Source organism: Notolepis coatsorum, assembly GCF_963971535.1.
Source record: "Notolepis coatsorum genome assembly, chromosome: 1".
NCBI classification, from domain to species: Eukaryota; Metazoa; Chordata; class Actinopteri; order Aulopiformes; family Paralepididae; genus Notolepis; species Notolepis coatsorum.
The window spans coordinates 60452850-60474529 of NC_140165.1; the positions used below are offsets into that span (position 1 = coordinate 60452850).

Sequence of the window (21680 nt, forward strand, 5' to 3'; positions counted from 1 at the left end):
CTGGTCAAATAGATTCCTTACCTCAGATCAGATGTTCTGCAAAAAGATTATTCCAATTCCTGATCACCATTCCAAATATCGATCGTGTTTATTGATCCAACAATAGACCTTGAAACAGATAATCCACGCTGCTTTCGGTTGCCCCAATTAATGCAATAGTCTTAGGTTACATGCCTGAGAAGTCAAATGTGGAATCCAGAGTTTTTTTTTCACATGCATTTTCATTGAGTCCATTCCAATGGGTGCAATACCATCCGGGAGACGATGGGGGGCGGTATTTGCCCTTTTCGAGCTCAGAGACAGTCCCAATGATAACGTGAGGCTGGATTGATGAAAAATGTATGGATATCGCTAATAAAAGAAATAACGATTAAATAACGAGATTTGTCGTTGTTGGCACTCAATGTGTTAAAGGTTCTATAGATAACATTCAGCCACTAGATGTCACACTAAAGCACCAGCATGTAATTTATCCAATCAGGTGATAACATTTCTAATAAGAATAACATCTAAATTCATCATTGAGGTCAACAACCTCCTTATCCATATTCAAAAAAACAATTAAAATCTCAATTTAATTTCATCATAAATCACTGTCACATTAAGTTACTCCTGTGTCATCAGTGTTACATCTACTGTTAGTAGTATGACTGCTTGTTTCCTTTTCCTCATTATATACCGTTAATATGTTATTCTCCTCTTTCTTTGCCCTCTTGTACAAACAAATTTAAAAAATGTGTTCTTGTTACTGATTCGTGTAAATTTTCCATGTTTTCACTTTAGTGTCTGCCTTATGTCTCTGATCCTGTTTTGTAGTTTATTTTGTAGACCATGTTTACATGTAATTAGTTCATATTGTTTATGGACAATGAGATGGGAGTAGAACTTTGTCCAAGCCCTTTGGGCTTCGTTCCCTCCTAGCACTGTTTTTTTTTTAAATAATGTGCTAAATAAATAAACTAAAACTAAACTAAACATTCAGCCACTAGATGTCGCATTAGAGCACCAGCATGTAATTTATCCAAGCAGGTGCTATAGATAACATTCAGGATCTAGATGTCGCACTAGAGCACCATTTATCCAAGCTTATTACATGGCGTTTTCACATTCGCCGAAATGCTTGCTTGTGATTGGTCAATAGCCCCAGACAGCGGTGAATTATTTTTCGATAACCACCAGTGATTATTGTTTTTCGCAGCTGGAGTAATCAAGCCCCACTGACGCACACTGTTTCATTGCAGCCAATCAGACACACCTGCCGGGCTGCCCGTCATAATAATAATCACTTTATTTGGGCTGACAGAGCCACAGAACAACTGCGATTTGTCAAATGAATTAGGTATATTGTTAGTAAGTTAGCCATGTAATAAGCTGGATAATGTATAGCTATACTCGGTCATCATCGCAAAATAATTGACCTTCACTGACGTTTAAAACACCTCGCCGAGGCGGCTCGGTATTTTAAACTCCGTGTCGGTCAATTATTTTGCGACAATGACCTCGTAGCTATAGCTATACATTATCCCTTACATAACCTCGTTCCCAGTTTGATCTCCTCCGTGAGATAAAGCCTGGTAAAGAACTACTGCCGAAAGTGTCTGTGGGGTAGAATTTTCGGTGTATGTACTTCCCCTGGAAACTGCCTCCGAACGGACCAAACTTTTCCCGAATCCTGTCGGCAAACAAGCTAGAACGTCCCGGTCATGTAGTAAATTCTTCAGGCAAAGCCGTTGCAGTGGCTTAAACGAGGAAATATTGTGCACTTCACACGTTTCTATAATTGTTTTGTCGAAACCGGAAAGCCTGTAGCCTGTACTTCCTGTACTTCCGTTTACACACTTTAGGAGGCATATCTTTACCAGCCTAATCCAAGCGGGTGCATTCCACGTGGGGAAATGGGAAGTAGGGAGGGAATACGTGCCTGCAACATGTAAACATCATTCATTTTGGACCTGTATTGTTTTATATTAGGTTATATATTGTATTTATATTTGTTTTATATTACACATTTTCAGAACTTTTGTGTGTGAATCTGGACCATGACCCGCTAGCTAACTGGTGCTGTTGTGTTGTGTGTTGTGTGTTGTAGGCTGAGCATGGAGGAAGAGGCTGGTCCATCCAGACTGCAGCCTGTCAGACAGGGCTACTGTGGCTGCTGTAGGGTCCTCTATATCAACCTGCAACAGGTATATATTATATATTAATAATACACATACACAGGTATATATTATATATGAATACACATACAGGTATATATAATATATTAATACACATACAGGTATATATAATATATTAATACACATACAGGTATATATAATATATTAATACACATACAGGTATATATGATATATTAATACACACATACAGGTGTACCGTATATTATATAATACTATATATAAATACACTCATACAGGTATATATATTAGGGGTCATTTTCTAAGCAGACACTCTGAGGGCCAAAAATAATGCCTCCTTCTTTCTCTCCTCTTTCTCTCCCTCTCAATCATTTCCCTTCTCTCTCTCCTTTCTCTCCTTTCTCTCTCCCTCACTCCTTTCCTTTCTCTCTCTCTCGCTCTCTCTCTCTCCCTCCCTCCCTCCCTCCCTCCCTCCCTCTCTCTCTCTCTCTCTCTCTCTCAGCATCTCTCTAGTTCCAGACACAGGGATGCTGTCAGAGGTTCTCGTGGTTCCAGCATCGTGTCGTCTGTTGGCAGCAGAGGAAGCAGCCTGATGGAGAGATTCCTCCAAGATGTCTTTCAACACCATCCACACAACTACAACGACACACGGTAACAACAACACCATCCACACAACTACAACGACACACGGTAACAACAACACCATCCACACAACTACAATGACACACGGTAACAACAACACCATCCACACAACTACAACGACACACGGTAACAACACCATCCACACAACTACAACGACACACGGTAATAACACCATCCACACGACTGCGGGAAGAAACATACCAAAACCTGAGAGGAACTGCTACAAAGTAACAATTTCACTTCTGATTCAAACTAGGGATGTTCGATATTGGCTTTTTTACCGATATCCGATATACCGATATTGTCCAACTCTTAACACTTTGATTGCCCAAGGTTAAATTCATGATATACCATCCCTTGCCAGCTCTATTTAACATGGATAAGTTCCCCTTCTTTGCAGGGCTATAACCTTTTAAATTCTATTGCTAGATTGCCATTATTAGGGCCCATTCAATGTCCTATATGTATTGTTCATGGTGTAGCAACGTTAAACTTTTTCATTCACATATTCATACTAAAATATGGTCTAAAGTATAAGTATGTTTTCATCTCTTTCTGCAGCTTTCTCCAGAACGTGATTTATAGCCCAAATGCATTATATTGATGATCAAATACAGTTTGGTAGGAATCTGTGCGAGATCAAAAATTTCAACTAGACGTACTTCTAGAATTTACTACACGTCATCTGATGTTGACCGGATGGGCGAGGGGGCGTTTATAATTCCGTGGGCAACGTTATACCATTCATCTAATGTGGGTCATATGTTCATCATAGCAGTTTATATCGAACACGGTAATACTACACGCTAAAACTCACCCCAGTCTCCTCGGGCCGTTGGGCGATCAGCGTGGAGTAGACGGTTTTCGATTATGGGATGTTGAAATGCCCGATCTATTTCCAGGTTGTATAATAGTATATACGTCCAAATCATGTTGTTTTTTCGAGTTATTTCCACCGATCGATGTTCACTGTGTGAAGACAGAGTCTCTCTAACATTAGCGAGTGCCCGGACCCCATATGGAGTGAGTCCTGCCGGGTTAAAGGTTGATATCCGGTTTCGATCTGCCGATCGGCCACCAGATGGCGCTCTTGAACCGCTAGAGGGTTGAGAGGAGATCAGCACTGTGTGTCAAGGCTCCGGAACGGAAATATGATTTCGATCACAGATTTTTGAAATATTGATATCAAAGACGAGTTACGGCGTCCTCTGCAACTTGAGCATGGCGGGCAATGACGAGTTCCGGCGTTTTCTGCAGTTAAAGTGTTCATTTCCAATATCGATATCAACCGATACCGATATATGCAGGGTTTCCCCCACCCCAAAAACGGAATAATTTCAGGTAATTAACATTTAGGGCTGCAACTAATGACTATTTTGGTAGTCGACTAATCTGCCGATTATTTTTTCGATTAGTCGACTAATCGAAAACCAATGTAAACAACAACAAAAAAAAACTATTTTGGTAGTCGACTAATCTGCCGATTATTTTTTCGATTAGTCGACTAATCGAAAACCAATGTAAACAACAAAAAAAAAATGATATTATTTTTTTTTTGTTGTTTTTTGTTTTTTTTAACTACCTATCTTTGTGAAAGTGGCTTCTCAGCTCTGGTCCAGCTGAAGACAGAGCAGAGGAACAGATTGGACATTGAGCATGACCTCAGAGTTGCTTGTCTACCATCACCCCAGACTTTGAGACTCTTGTCAGGACCAAACAACAACATCATAACATGATGATCCCATAGCAAATTAAAATAATGACTCATGAAACATTTGAATTTGGATCTTGCAACTTTAAATGAAATGTATTTGAAATCAAGAACAATACAGTCAGTCAGTGCATTGAGTCAAGTGCAATCACTCATAACAACTTAACAAGATAAATAAATTAAATAATACAAAATTGGAAGTGTAGTGCACTGTACTTTAAGTTTAAATAACTAAAATAATAATAAGAAAAAAGAAACAACTAGCAGCAGCATCTGCCCCCAGCACCACGGCTGATGGGGCTGTAACTTGGTCCAGGACCAGCAGGGGAGGGTGACGTACACTACTGAGTACTGACGTCGTGGAACAGCTGTAGGGGGAGACGGGGATGAGTCAGATCAGACAGACTTCTAGGTCTTTTGTTTGCTGGGTGTGAGAGGAGTCCGTGTGTGTGTGTAATTGTGTATGTGTGTGTGTCTTACTCTGATCGCTGTGTGAGAGTGAGAGGAGTGTGTGTACTGTACTGTGTAATTTGTGTATGTGTGTGTTAGGGCTGCACGATTTTGGGAAATAATCTAATTGCGATTATTCTGACAGATATTGCGATTGCGATTTGCGATGCGATTATAACATATTTAAAAAAAAATTACAATAAGAATGTTGCTGCTTTCTGTAGTCGGGTCCCAACTGCAAAATTACTGTATTACCCTGTATTATACACTTTTACTATCATGTAGACTATTCTGCTTTGTGTTTACATGTGATGTATTGTATACATGCACATTTATTATGTTCTTGTGTGATGTATCGCACATTTTATTGCTGTGTGATGTATTGCAAATGTTATTGCTGTCATCTTGGCCAGGTCTACCTTGCAAAGGAGATCTTGTATCTCAATGGGACTTCCTGGTTAAAAAAAAAAAACATTTTTTTTTTTTTTTTTTTTTTAATTGCAGGCTTGGCGATTTGATAATTGCATCATTCCAAATCGCGATTTCGATTAAAAAACGATTAATCGTGCAGCCCTAGTGTGTGTCTTACTCTGATCGCTGTGTGTGAGTGAGAGGAGTATGTGTGTGTGTCTTACTCTGATCGCTGTGTGTGAGTGAGAGGAGTGCGTGTGTAACTGTGTAATGTATTGTGTGTCTGTCTGTCTGATGATCATCATCTCCTGCAGGGGAACACAGTACACCAATTTCTTTAAATTGCAGTGAGTGCGAGCATATCGACATGCTCTGTACTTTAAATAACTACTAAAATAATAATATTAAAAAAAGAAATAACTAGCAGCAGCATCTGCCCCCAGCACCACGGCTGATGGGGCTGTAACTTGGTCCAGGAGAGGAGGGTGACGTACTACTGACGTCGTGGAACAGCTGTAGGGGGAGAGGGGGATGACATGAGTCAGATCAGACAGACTTCTAGGTCTTTTGTTTGCTGTGTGTGAGAGGAGTCTGTGTGTGTGTATGTGTGTGACAGACAGTGGTGGTATTGGTGGTGTATGTTAGTAGTGGTGGTGGTATTGGTGGAGTTAGTAGTGGTGGTATTGGTGGTGTTAGTAGTGGTGGTGGTGTTAGTAGTGGTGGTGGTGTTAGTAGTAGTGGTGGTGTTAGTAGTGGTGGTGTTAGTAGTGGTGGTGTTAGTAGTGGTGGTGGTGTTAGTAGTGGTGGTGTTAGTAGTGGTGGTGGTGTTAGTAGTGGTGGTGTTAGTAGTGGTGGTGTTAGTAGTGGTGGTGGTGTTAGTAGTGGTGGTGTTAGTAGTGGTGGTGGTGTTAGTAGTGGTGGTGTTAGTAGTGGTGGTGGTGTTAGTAGTGGTGGTGGTGTTAGTAATGGTGGTATTGGTGGTGTTAGTAGTGGTGGTGTTAGTAGTGGTGGTGGTGTTAGTAGTGGTGGTATTGGTGGTGTTAGTAGTGGTGGTGGTGGTGTTAGTAGTAGTGGTGGTGGTGGTGTTAGTAGTGGTGGTGGTGTTAGTAGTGGTGGTATTGGTGGTGGTGTTAGTACGTGTCTTACTCTGATCGCTGTGTGTGAGTGAGAGGAGTGTGTATGTGTGATGTCCAATGTGTGTGTGTCTTACTCTGATCACTGTGAGTGAGAGGAGTGCGTGTGTGTAATTATAATGTATTGTGTGTGTCTGTCTGATCATCATCATCTCCTGCAGGGGAAAACACTACACACCATTTACAATTTCTTTAAATTGCAGTGCAGGAACGTGAGCATATCGACATGCTCTGGAGTGAGGCTGGCCCGCTTCTTTGAGGCGATGTTCCCAGCTGCTGAGAAGAGACGCTCAGAGGGAGTGGAAGTAACTGGAATGCACAAGTATGACTTGGCTTGTGATGCAAGGGTTGGGTACTTTGCCTCATTCAACTTCCACCAAGACAGGGGATTTTCTGTCTTTGAGATGGGCTGCTCTCCGAAGTACATCAGCACTTCGTTAATGATCGCTTGTGTGCGTGCATCCTGATCATTGCTCTCAGTGTCACTGTCTGTTGACTCACTTCCAAGCAGTGAATCGAGAGCTGAAACAGACCTAGTTGTCTCAGCTGAGGCTGTGGCATAATTGTCATTAATGTCAAGTTGAACAACAGCTTCTTCATTCCTACTCCTAGTGGACTGTAGGACCAGAGCTTGTAATTTATTCTGAACAGTGAACCTCTCCTCTGGTGTCAGGAATTTTAGTTTTCGGAATCGTGGGTCTAGTGCAGATGCAATGATCGTTTTGCTTGGGTCATCATCTTTGATGGCAAGCTCTGTTGACCAGCGTGTAGTGGTCGCCACTGAAGCAGCCGCCTGGAAGGCCTGCACAGGAGCTGTATCATAGGCAGTGTGGGTGGACTTCAGAAGCCCTCTGACTAGAGGAGGCAGGGCGGAGACGGTCACATAGTTTTCACCACTCAGGTAGACAGTGGCACATTCAAAAGCTTGGAGAGCTTTGGCCAGTTCATCTAGCAGGGTCCACTGCTCAGGCTTGAGGTCCAGGTATTGTTTCCCTCTCTGTGTTACTGCCGGGTCAGACAGAGTCGCAGTCAGTGGCCATCTCTGTTCCAGCAGGCGAGTCACCATGTAATAGGTGCTGTTCCACCTGGTAGAGACATCTTGGATAAGTTTGTGTTCCGGGGTGCCCATCTGTTTCTGCTTTATTTTCAGCTTGCTTGAAGCCAGTTCACTCCTTTTAAAGTGCTCGACGAGACACCTCGCTGCTCCTAGTGCTTTACTAATCAGAGGCTGTTTCAGTGCATGATTGATCACCAACTGTAATGTGTGGCCTGCGCAGCAGATGGACACCCATCCATGTTTTTTCTCCAAGATGCCAGCAGCCAGCAGGACATTGGCGCCATTGTCATGAACAACCGCCACAAGCTTGTTTGGAGGGATCTCAAACCTTTCCACAGCCTGCTCAATCCATGTAGCAATGTTGGTCCCAGTGTGCCGTTCTTCGAGTGGCATGGTTGTGAGGCAGAAGCTATTGAGCTTCCAGTCATCACTTATAAAGTGACAGGTGATGCCAAGATATGCCTCTGTCGCAACACTGGTCCAGGCATCAGTTGTCAGGGCAATCTTGTTCTTGTTTGCTTTAAGAGCAATTTTAACCTTAGCAAAAGTATCTTCATACTTTCTCTCCATGAGCTTTGTAAAATGAGTTCTGGAAGGTAAGGTGTAACCTGAATGGAATGTGGTGACCATCTGCTTAAAGCCCTCATCTTCAACCATCGATAATGGTCTCATGTCTTTAACAAGCATGGTGAGGATGCTCTCTGTGAAGACTCCAGCCATTTGAGGGGTGCATGAGCCTCTCTTCAGGACAAACTCATCCACACGTGTTTGCTTTGCCCTACAATAGAAAGAGAACAAAAAAAACAGAAAGCTGTATTAATTATCATCAGAATTTGTAGGCTATAGTATCAGACTATCAGTTTATTTTTATTAATTATAGTCAGCCTTATATATACCTAGGCTAGAATTAATAATATTGAGATGCAATATCTATGTTTTCCCACTAGAGGGAGTTATCGCTTAAGGGATATTATTTTGTGGACTACAGACAGAGTGACTACAGATATATACGTGAGGTATTTCCGTATCCGGTTGGTCGGCATAACAAACAAAACTAAAAGTGAAGCAGCGCCAGCAACGCTGTAACCTCACCTGTACTAACTACTAAGCATGGCGCTGTTTAACGTTACTTACAACATACAGCAGCAGCGCAGCCTCTATAAGCCTCAGCAATAGAGTTCGCATAGCAAGCATTATATCCATATCCATGAGACGTTCTGTTTTCCAACGTAAAAAATACAATACTATGGCTAACTACTCTAGAACTCACCCATGTTCCGACGACGTCACCGTGGCTCCGGGGTGCTTTCGTTTTAGATGTTCGTGCATCGCCGTGGTGCTGCTGTGAAATGCCAATTCCACCTTGCATAATCGGCATTTAACAGTTTTCTTCGGTTTGTCATCTGTAAAGAATTCCCACACCTTTGATGCCCTCGGTCTTGCTTTTTTTAATTCATCTCCTCCGTCTTTCTCTCTCCCTTCCGCCATCTCATCTCCTCTGTCTTTCTCTCTCCCTTCCGCCATCGTTCATTCTTTCTTCTGCAGTGAAGTTCTTACCTGCAGGCTGCGCCGTTTTGTACCAGAATGCACTGCAGTCAGACAATGGAAACTATACTGCCCCCAGCAGTTCCTGTAGTGCATTGCAGTTACAAATGAACATTTGCGCATTGCAGTTACTTATTATTAATTGTTATTGTTATTGTTTTTAATGACTAATCGACGCAACAATATCTCGTTGACGATTTTTCATAATCGACATCGTCGATTATGTCGACTAATCGTTGCAGCCCTATTAACATTACATATCTCTTGTCGTGGAATTAACACAACATTATGCATACTTTTCACAATAAATAAAATAAGAATTTGTTCTTACTTGCTTGCCTGGGTAAATAAAGGTTAAATAAATGTAAACATTTTTAATTAAGATAATTTTTTTTTAACAGATACAGATAATTTCCGATATTACATTTTAATGCCAATATCGGACGATAATATCGGTAGGCCGATAATATCAGACATCCCTAATTCAAACTAATTCAAACAAAAAAGAATGTATGCGTGTCAATCATCTGTTAATATTTGAATCTCATGTGTGTTTGACATACAATCTGTGGATTTGAATACAGTATTTAAAGTGTGTGTTTGTGTGTGTGTGTGTGTGCGTGCGCAGGCCCTCCCACGCTGACCTCCCGGCCCCCAGCAGCCCCCTGGCCCCCCGGGCGGAGCTCTCACAACTCTGCCTCAGCGATGAGGACGTGTCGCTCGGCACCCGGGAGGACCTGCCCAGCTCCCACGGCTCCTCTTCCTGTCAGGTGGTGTACGAACGGGAAGCGGATGTTGCCTCGGCGACGGGGACCAACAACCAATCGGGAGAGGGGAAGGCGGGCCTGGAAGGGGTAATTAAATGAAGGCGTTGTCACCTGTTGCTGTGTGTGTCATAGGGCTGTAATGTGACATGTATGTTGACGGTTCTGACGGACACAAATTATTACAAATATTCCGGAGCTCCAAACGGGAAAACACTGCTTGCCTAAAGGTAATTCCGTCGACGTCGGAACGTGATGCCTGTGTCGTAATCAAAAACACGCGCTGGGAAATGCCTTTTTTTGGCGTCTAAAACTAAAAAAAGCACGTTTTCTTTATCCGTGAAGCTTTTTAATTAAGAAAATAAAACACCTACATCTACAAGCCCGCCTGCGGATCATTGTGTTGTCCGGTTCTGTTCCTAAGCCCGGAATATGTGTTGTGAACATGTGAAATAAACATAAATATAAACATAAACACAAAGACCCAAGCAAAGCATCAGAATGCTGACTACAGACACAAAGACCCAGGAGCAACAGAATGCTGACTACAGACACAAAGACCCAGGAGCAACAGAATGCTGACTACAGACACAAAGACCCAGGAGCAACAGAAGGCTGACTACAGACACAAAGACCCAGGAGCAACAGAAGGCTGACTACAGACACAAAGACCCAGGAGCAACAGAAGGCTGACTACAGACACAAAGACCCAGGAGCAACAGAAGGCTGACTACAGACACAAAGACCCAGGAGCAACAGAAGGCTGACTACAGACACAAAGACCCAGGAGCAACAGAAGGCTGACTACAGACACAAAGACCCAGGAGCAACAGAAGGCTGACTACAGACACAAAGACCCAGGAGCAACAGAAGGCTGACTACAGACACAAAGACCCAGGAGCAACAGAAGGCTGACTAGTATTACAGACACAAAGACCCAGGAGCAACAGAAGGCTGACTAGTACTACAGACACAAAGACCCAGGAGCAACAGAATGCGACCACTGGTGTCATTAATATATAGTCAAATTTAAATATTATTTTAGAATAAAATTTGAATGTTAAAATGAATTCCGCCTGCGCAGGTTGTGCCATAGGACTGTTGACAAAGACTAAACAGGTCCGAACCAAACCTTACAGGGTGGTGGGGGATGTTCTTTAGTGCGGGTGTTTAAGCTAACAGAGTGCTATGCTAGTTAGCGTTCGAAGCCTTCATTGGAACACTAGGGCTGGGCGATATGGAAAAAAATCATATTGCGATAATGATAATGTTATCATATTTCTCGATATCGATAATTATCGAATTGTTATAATATATATTATATTTTTTTTAACAACACATGTATGTTTATTTTGCAGCAATTCTTTGTCATTGCCGCCATCTTTAGTGTTACATCCCCTCACACTCCAGTTCTCAGGCTGCAGCTGGTTTAAAAGCGAAAGTAAACCGGCTTCTCTGCTGGCTGTGGCTCCAGGGGAGTTGAACAGTTCTGGCTCTGCTCGTTTATTTTCGATCTTTTGGCGCTTTTTTGGTGGACAAACCACCGCACATGTGCACCGTGACTCGTGACTGGAGTCTAGTTCTGCTAGCACACATAGCCTACTGTGTACAGACGGTTTCAAACTGTATTTTAAATTAGAAAGCAAACAAAATAAATGGACAAGAGAAAAATAAATCTCAATTTGGTCAGTATTGTCATTTGAGTTAAGTTGCAGGCAAGAAAGACAAGTCTGTCCACTGTCTCTGGTTTTAAAACTGCCCTGTTGCAGGTCACCAAAAAATAAATAAAAAAATCTTCGATATTCGATATCGATTATTAAAATATATCGCGATATTTATCGTTATCGTTATATCGCCCAGCCCTAGAACACCACTTGACCATTCCTTTCTTTTCTGTTGCTAGGACCAAGACAGACTCTCTCCACCAATCACAGGGAAGGACGAGGTACACACTCCGTCTGGACGAGAAACGCGCACGCCACCTCCCCCCCTCGCGCACTTCCACGCACAATCCCACGCATACTCCCAGAGGTCGTGCACACACTCCCAGAGGTCGCACACACAGACCCAGCCATCACTCCACAGGAAAGCTCACAGGAAGACCAACCGGCGGAGAGAGAGAGACTCCTCTACCTCCTCCGACCCTCCTCCTCCTCCTCCTCCTCCTCCTCCTCCTCCTCCTCCTCCTCCTCCCCCCCCGGACCAGCAGCCTACGTCCACACCCAGGGACCGGGCTCACGGCCCAGAGACCAAGCCCAGCCGCGTGAGCCTGGCATGGGCCGCATGGGAGAGACAGAGGAGGGAGACCCGCAGAGAAGAGGCCTTCTGTGACCCTGTGGAGGACACAATAGAGGAGGTTAGTGTCTGATCTATATATCTATCGATCATCGGTCTATCTATATATCTGTCTGTCTGTCTGTATATATCTCTATCTATGTATCCATCTATGAAGCTATATAGATAGTTATTCATATTTATTATTGTTATATTGTAGAAATGTGTGAATTGAAATGTCTGTAAAGTCTCGACGACATTGAAAATGAGGGTGACCTCAATTGTATTTTCGAGAATAAATAAAGGTTGATGAAGCAGACTTGGGATTTTCATTTCTTTGGTATTTTTTTTGTTTTTTAAATAAAGGTGATCCAGAGGTATTCCTATGGCATCACTTCCACCCCAGGCCAGCAGGGGGAGACGGACAGCTTCCACTTCAGTCTGCCTGGCTCCCTGGGCGCAGCCGACAGCGATGACTGGGATGCACAGCTACAAGTAAGTTTTGGTTCAAAACATTAGGCTGTGACTCATCCTATTATTATTATTATTATTATTATTATTATTATTATTATTATTATTATTATTATTATTATTATTATTATTATTATTATTATTATTGTAGTTCAAAACGTTAGGCTGTGACCCATCCTCTTATTATTATTATTATTATTATTATTATTATTATTATTATTATTATTATTATTATTATTATTATTATTATTATTATTATTATTATTATTATTATTATTATTATATTATTATAATTCTAGTTCAAAACGTTCTATCCTCTTATTATTATTCTAGTTTAGAATATTGGTGCTGCGACTCCCGGAGTCAGCATTGCCTTGGCTTGGGCTGATCGCTATACTAACTCGTTTGGCTGGGTTAGGGGGAGGGAAGCCGTGGGTGGGAAACTGGCGTTGTGGACAGCGACGCCTACATGTCAGGTCTGGGCGCTTGCTCAGCGGAGGCGGGACTTGAGGAAGGCAGCGTGACCTCCCACGCGTTACACTTCACCAATGAGAGCCCTCGCTGCCAAGTGAGAAGAGAGCCACTGGCTGTCGCCGCACGTGTTGGAGGAAGCATGCGGATACTTCAGGGTTCCCTTGTACCGACCAGTAGGAGAACATGCGCACAACAACCAGGTAGGAGAGGGGGGGAATTGGCACAACGACTAAATTGGGATGGGGAGAAAACGGAGAAAAATCGGAGAAAGAGAGGATTAAAAATAAAAATAATATTGGGGCTGTGACCCATCCTCTTATTATTATTATTATTATTATTATTATTATTATTATTATTATTATTATTAGGGATGTTCGATATTGGCTTTTTTTTTACCGATATCCGATATACCGACATTGTCCAACTCTTAATTTCCGATACCGATATATCAACCAATACCGATATATGTGGGGTTCCCCCCCCCCCCCCCCCAAAAACACAACATTATGCATACTTTTCACAATAAATAAAATAAGAATTTGTTCTTACTTGCTTGCCTGGTTAAATAAAGGTTAAATAATGTAAAAAAAAAAAAAGATTTGAATACCGATAATTTCCGATATTACATTTTAATGCCAATATCGGACATCCCTCTAATTATTATAGTTTAGAACATTAGGCTGTGACCCATCCTCTTATTATTAGTATTCTAGTTTAGAACATTAGGCTGTGACCCATCCTCTTATTATTAGTATTCTAGTTTAGAACATTAGGCTGTGACCCATCCTCTTATTATTAGTATTCTAGTTTAGAACATTAGGCTGTGACCCATCCTCTTATTATTAGTATTCTAGTTTAGAACATTAGGCTGTGACCCATCCTCTTATTATTAGTATTCTAGTTTAAAACATTAGGCTGTGACCCATCCTCTTATTATTAGTATTCTAGTTTAGAACATTAGGCTGTGACCCATCCTCTTATTATTAGTATTCTAGTTTAAAACATTAGACCAGGGCTATTCAACTAAATTGTTCAGGGGGCCACATTGTCAGAAACCCAAGGGGCCAGGGGCCGGACTGCCACGGCGCCTCCCCGTGCTATGAATATATGGACACTTGACACAACACGCAACCACATTTTCACAACTTTTATTTAACTACATTGCAAAAGTAGTATACTTTTCAAAAAAATTGCTTCATTTATGTGCCACATCTGCAACATCTCCTGCAAAAAGTGCTTCATTTATGACTGTGCAACAACTGCAACATCTCCTCTTCAACATTTCAATATAAAAATAAAATAAAAAACAAACAAGTGCATGATGTGCATCTGAACATTCTAACATCAACACTTGAACAAAAAAACACATTTATAGTGCAGCTGAGCTTATGAAAAAGTGCTTCATGTCTGTGCAACAACAGCAAATCACAGCATCTTATTAGCACTTATTGTCCACTCTTAACTCTCAAACATCAGGGGGGGGTGGGGGGCAGACAGGCCTAGCCTACATACACACATCTAATGAGAGAGATTGCACTTCTTTGACTGGGCAATGGCAGAGAAAGAGGGTTCATAGGAAGTGAGGGCTACCCGCAAACAGTGATGCAAATGCTCATTTGTCAAGGAGGCACGGTTGCTTGTTTTAATGGCATTCATGTGAGAGAAACTGGATTCACAGGTGTATGTTGAGCCAAACATTGTTAGCACAGATATTGCCAGCATTTTTATTTTGGGGAATGTGTTGACATGAATACACTTTATCCAAAATGTTGTGGTGGATTCATTCTCAAGTGCCTGCTTCAGAGCAGATGATGCTTGCATGTCAATTATTTCAAGTTGCAGGAGACCTTCATCAATGTGAAGTGATGCAAGGAACTCTTGTCCTTTTGTGGAAATAGCAGCTACATTGGCAAATGGGTTGCTCACAAAATGCATCAATTCTCTGGACATGTCAAATTCATCGACTTGCAAAGTTTTCCCTCAATTTATCAATGAAATCTGTCATTAATTTAGTGACTTTTGGCTCAATTGTGCGTGTGAACGTTGACATGAAAAGAAAAAAGTAATTTTTTTTTTTTTTTTTTTTTTTTTTTTATCATGTAATCTTTGGCGGGCCGGTCAGAATCATCCCCGCCGCCAGTTGAATAGCTCTGCATTAGACTGTGACCCATCCTCTTATTATTAGTATTCTAGTTTAAAACATTAGGCTGTGACCCATCCTCTTATTATTAGTATTCTAGTTTAGAACATTAGGCTGTGACCCATCCTTATTATTAGTATTCTAGTTTAAAACATTAGACTGTGACCCATCCTCTTATTATTATTCTAGTCTAGAACGTTAGGCTGTGACTCATCCTCTTGTTATTCTAGTTTAAAACATTAGGCTGTGACCCATCCTCTTGTTATTATTCTAGTTCAAAACGTTAGACTGTGGCCCATCTTCTTCTTATTATTCTAGTTTAAAATGTTAGGCTTTGACTCATCCTCTTATTATTAGTATTATTATAGTTCTAGTGTCTTGTTTGCTCTTGTATTTCACTGCTTTCCAAACGGCATGTTATTTGCTCAGAGATGGAAAGTAATTTGTGGAACCACTCCTATTTCTGAGTACTTTTAAAAGTCTGTACTTCTACCTGAGTAGTTTTGCAGGTATGTGCTCCTCCAGTAAGTTGATTTCTTCATGTATTCATCTGCTTTCAGGGGGCTCTGGAGGCCATGCCCACTTTACACAGACCCCGCCCCCTCACACACCTGTCATACACACTTGCACAGGTTAGCCAAATATCTGTCTGTATCTATCTATCTATCTATCTATCTATCTATCTATCTATCTATCTATCTATCTATCTATCTGTCTGTCTGTCTGTCTGTCTGTCTGTCTGTCTGTCTGTCTGTCTGTCTGTCTGTCTGTCTGTCTGTCTGTCTGTCTGTCTGTCTGTCTGTCTGTCTGTCTGTCTATTTTTTGTCAACACATTTTTTTATTATTTTTTTGACATGACATAAAACTAGACATACAAGTATTAACAGTAAATATCCACAATAAATCACAGGATTATACATTCCAATATTTGAATCAATATAGATGTAGTTTACGAGATATATACATAATACTTGCAATACAATACATACATATGCTCGCTCTTCTTCCCCCCCCTCAGGACCCCCCTTGGATAATCCATCCATTATTTAGTTTCTAACCAAGGATTACAATTAATATGCTAACCTTTATTCTCTCCACCACTTCTAACCAGATTGCAATGCTGGCTTCATTGACACCTAAAATTCTTGCTGTAGATATCTCTAGATAAATCACATCGAGATAAGTAAGAACCCATACCTTCAGGCACATTTTATCCGGTTGAATCCAGCGTGATGCTATCAGCTTTTTAGCCGCCGTAAGACCGGACAAAATTAGTCTCTTTAGCTGTATAGTTGCTGCTAATTGAGAAACATCATTCAACAACAATACGGAAGGCAGTACAGGTATGGTCAGAAATAAAAATTCTGATAATTGTGTGGTTACTTCTTCCCAGAATATCTTAACAGGGGGGCATTCCCAGTACATATGTATAAATGTACCGATATCGCCCCTTGAACACAAGGAGCATAGAGAGTCTTGTTTAAGCCCCATTCTGTTCAATCTTATAGGAGTCAGGTAAGTCCTATGAATATAATTAAGATTAATCTGTTGACGATCCGGGTTGCGTGACGCTAGTCGAATGTTTGCCCAGACTTCTTGCCAATCAAAATCTACTTCCAAGTCTGGTATATCCCTCCTCCAGACTGAGTCTAGGGGGAGGATTCCATACGAGGACGTGAGTAAGTGATGATAAAAGTCTGATACGAAGCCTCTCGATGTCTCCCTTTCATAGAAGAATTTGTGATATCTGTGGTGCTCAAGTGGTATCTTTAATGGGACTCCATGAGCCTTCAAAGTTGCTAATAACTGTATATAGAAATAATAAGTGGAGCTAGTGAGGTTAAATTTGTTATAAATTTCATGATAGCTACAGAAACCCAGTTCGTTGAAGATATCTCCCAATGTATGTATGTCTTGCTTTTCCCATTTGGGATATCTGATAGGTCGTTGTGCAATAAGGAGTGCATTGTTATTGAATAGGGGAGTATGGCTATGCCATTTATGTTGGTTAGTAAATTTTTTCTGTCTGTCACGCCATATCCGAATTACATGTGTAATAAGAGGACCAAATTTCAAGTCGCATTGCTTAATTGATAATTTGGTGTATACTACATCCTGCAGTCTATGTGGTGCCACTATGTTTTCTTCTAATGTTCTCCAGGATACAGATGCTTGAGAATCAAACCAGGTGATCAGTGGTCTTAAAGAGAACGCTTTAAAATAGTGGTAGAAGTCTGGAAATGCTAAACCTCCGTCGGGTTTGTTTCTCTGTGCGGTGGATCTTTTTATTCGTGGAGGTTTGTTGTTCCAAATAAATGCGGTGTAATTTTTTCCAGTAACCAGCAGGGGGAGGTAACGGTAACATTGAACTAAAGAAGTTGATTCTAGGTAAAACATCCATCTTAACTATTGATACTCGGGCCTGTACTGAGTTTTTAAGTTTTGACCACCTGTCAAAGTCATTTGTGATCCTATCTTGGAGTCTTGTATAATTATACTTCACCGTTTGGCATATAGTTGGGAATATTTCAACTCCAAGACATCTAAAGTGTTCTACCATTGGTATACTTCCTGGAAGGATTGTAGTTTTCGCAGAGACATTAAGTGGGAGGAAGGCCGATTTTGGCCAGTTTATCCTAAATCCCGATAGATTGCCAAAATCATCAATCAGCTTGAGAAGGTGAGGCAGTGAGGTGGTAGGGTTTTGCATGAACAATATTACGTCGTCCGCATATAAACTAATATGATGTTGTGTGCCCTTAATTGAGATTGGCTCTATGGATTGGGATTGTCTTATATACTGTGCTAAAGGCTCTAAGGATAGAGCAAATAGTCCGGGACTAAGAGGGCAACCCTGTCTGGATGAGCGCGACACAGGAAAGATTGAGGAGGTGAATTTACCTGTTATAATCATGGCCGATGGGTCTTTGTATAATACTTTTATCATATTAATGAATCCGTTTCCTAACCCCATCCTTCCAAGTACTGCCCATAAATAAGACCATTCCAACTGTGGGATATTTGTAGATATCCTGATGAAGAATGTTCTCAGTCAACCGAGGTTTGGATAATAACAAGGTTTATTAACCAAACAGATAGAATACATAGAGAGAATGGCTGAGGGCTTCCCCCAGGTGATCAGCTGAAATGACCCAGGTAAAAGACCCCGATAGATCTCGGGAGGAGACCTATATAGGTAACAAGGGGGGGGGGGGGTGTGGTCCAATTTGATAGGTCAGATGGGGGGGGGGGGGGGGTACAGGTTTGGGGAGAGGGGAGGGGGATGTCTTATTCCACAGATAGGGGGGGGGCACAGGTAAGGGGATATAGGGGAGGGGAATATATTTACATGAGAATATTATATTATAATTATACCACACAACCTATCAAAAGCTTTCATCGCATCCAAGGATAATACAGCTGTAGGTGGAATGGCATCCTTGCTGGCGTCTAATACATGTAGTAGCCGTCTTATATTATCCGTGATCAGGCGGCCTTTTATGAAGCCAGTCTGATCAGGATGAACTAAAGATGTCATATGCTTTTGAAGTCTGATGGCTAGTACCTTAGCATACAGCTTGAGATCGGTTCCGAGGAGACTTAAGGGTCTATAACTACCACATTCGGTGGGTTCTTTGTCCTTTTTAAGGAGGACAGTTATGAGTGCCATATTGACGTCCCTGGGGAAGTTCCTCTCTTTGATTGAGTATAAAATTATATCTAGTAATAGGGGACCAATTACATCCCAACACGAGAGGTACAGTTCTGGTGGTATACCATCCCAACCAGGAGCCTTACCAATTTGCATTTCAGATATAACCTCCCTAAGTTCCTCTAATGTAATAGGTGTATCTAACTGTTTAGCGTCTTCCATTGAGAGTTTAGGTAGGTTAATTTGATTAAGAAATGTATCCAGTTTATTTTGATCGAAAACCATTTATTGTATTTAATTTTTTTATTCTTTTTTAAACAAACATATAAACAAACATGACAACACACGATAAGATATACAAGCATTAATTGTCAGGGCACATCCAATGAGATCACCTTTTAGTTAGTTGTCTTATATAAGATATACCCATAATACCTGTTATCTAAAAAAAAAAACTACACACATATGCTCAGCTCGAACCCCCCCCTCCCGGACCCCACCTTGAGAAGTACCTCCACTATCCCTCGCACCTAACCAGACACTACCATTATAAGCTAGCTTTTATTCTCTCCACCACTTCTAACCACATTGACATTTTGGATTCATTGAGACCCAGAATTCTTGCTGTAGATATTTCATGGTAAATTACATCGAGATATGTAAGAAACCAAACTTTACGGCACATTTTTTCCGGTTGAAACCAGCGTGATGCGATCAGCTTTTTGGCTACTGTGATACCCGATAAAACCAATCTCTTTAGCTGTGGATTCACTGCAAACTCAAAAACATCATTCAATAATAATACCGAGGGGTGTACAGGTATATTCCAAGATACGAGTTTTGATATTTGTTGGGTCACATCTTTCCAGAATGCCTTAACTGGTGAGCAGTCCCAATACATGTGCATAAATGTCCCTTCGTCCCCATTTGTACATTGGGTGCATTTGGAATCTTGTTTAAGCCCCATTCGGCACAGTCTTATAGGAGTCAAGTATGTCCTGTGAATATAGTTAAGATTGATTTGTTGATGATCCGGGTTCCTTGATGTAAGTCGGACATTTGCCCAGGCTCCTTGCCAATCAAAGTCATTTTCCAGGTCTGGTATATCCCTCCTCCAGACAGAGTCAAGTTGGAGGGTTTCATACGAGGACGTTAGTAATTGATGATAAAATTCTGAAACAAAACCTCTCGATGTCTCTCTTGCGTAGAAGAATTTGTGGTATCTGTGGTGTTCAATTGGTCTGTCTAATGGAACACCGTGAGACTTCAAACATAGCTCTAACTGTTTGTGAAAAAGCCATGTGGACTTGGTGAGATAAATTTTTTTGCGTATTTCTTTATCACTACAAAAACCCTGTTTGTTAAAAACATCCCCTAATGAGTGTATGCCTTGCTCTTCCCATATAGGGAATCTTATAGGTCGTTTTCCAATTAAGAGAGCATTGTTATTGAATAAGGGAGTATGATTGTGCCATTTTTGTGGGTTAGGATTTCTTTTTTGTGATTCACGCCCATATCCGGATCGCATGAGTAATTATGGGGCCAAATTTCCGTTCACAGTGCTTGATTGGTAGTTTAGTGTATGCTATGTCCTTCAGTCTATGCGGGGCTACTATGTTTTCTTCTATTTTTCTCCAGGATGCTAATGCTTGGGAGTCAAACCATGTTGTCAATGGACTTAATGAGTACGCCTTAAAATATAGGAAAAAATCTGGAAATGCCATGCCACCATCTGCTTTATTTCTCTGTGCGGTGGATCTTTTTATACGTGGTGGTTTGTTATTCCAAATAAATTTGTATGTGGAGGAGTGTAATCTTTTCCAGTAACCCTCTGGAGGGGGTAACGGTAGCATTGAACAGAAGAAGTTGATTTTAGGTAGTACATCCATCTTAACTATTGATATCCGTGCTTGTACTGTGTTTTTAAGTTTTGCCCATCTATCAAGGTCGTCTTTGATTTTGTTTTGGATTTTTGTGTAGTTGTGCTTCACCGTTTGTCCTATGGTAGGGAATATTTCCACTCCCAAGTAGGGATGGGAATCGAAAACCGGTTCCCAATTGGCCGATGCCTGGAACCGTGTGGCTCCTGTGACTTTCGATTCCCTTATCGCTGCCTACAGTTGCGCAATAACGTTACGTTAGCATGTAGCCATGGCAGACTCTATTTGATTCCTTAAGGGCTCGAAATTGCCTGGGTTTTGGTAATATGCTCCCGAAATGCTCCCGCTGTTTGGCTACTTCTATGTGCAGTGAAAACTACTTGAATGCTTTAGAATCTAGTCATTGATTTAGATCAGGGTGAGCTAAAATTAGCCGCGGAGCTAACGTGAGCTAACGCTATTTAATCAAGCTCACAAAGAGAGATAAACAGCTGACAGCGGATAGTACAGGTACAAATACAATAAAACAGCAGGTGGGGGCTGTTGTGTAAACCTTGTACTCTTTAGTTCACATATAATGAGAGACGTATGGTTGTCAATATCCCAGTGTACCCAACCCCCCCCACCCAACCTCCTCCAATGTACAGTTTCTACGTCAAATGTATATACTCCCTTTTCTTGACTCCTTCTGTATCACAAACAGTACTGTATTTGCAAATCTGGTATGTCATAAATGTATAGATGTAGCAGTACTGACTATCTGAATGTCATGTATGTCATATATGTCCTGATGAATTGAAAATGGGGGACCCTGGTGGAAACAAGACGAAAGTCTTTCTCTGGTCTGCATCCCCTTAACAATTGTGTGTATTGAGCTGTACTGTATTGTACCCATTCTGCAATCTGTTAATAAAGTTTTCAATCAATCAATCAAACGTGAG

General features: G+C 41.3%; 1 protein-coding gene across 1 annotated transcript in view; it reads left to right on the top strand.

Moving 5' to 3' along the window:
* The window catches only part of zdbf2 (zinc finger, DBF-type containing 2), a gene marked incomplete at its 3' end in the record, with an annotated part of 68493 nt that overhangs the window by 11943 nt on the left and 34870 nt on the right, over positions 1-21680 (top strand). The window contains exons 4-9 of the mRNA XM_084322070.1: positions 2090-2186; positions 2638-2786; positions 9713-9938; positions 11752-12204; positions 12489-12617; positions 15768-15839. Coding sequence (XP_084178196.1) covers positions 2090-2186; positions 2638-2786; positions 9713-9938; positions 11752-12204; positions 12489-12617; positions 15768-15839 — 1126 coding nt within the window. The remainder of the gene's footprint in view (positions 1-2089; positions 2187-2637; positions 2787-9712; positions 9939-11751; positions 12205-12488; positions 12618-15767; positions 15840-21680) is intronic.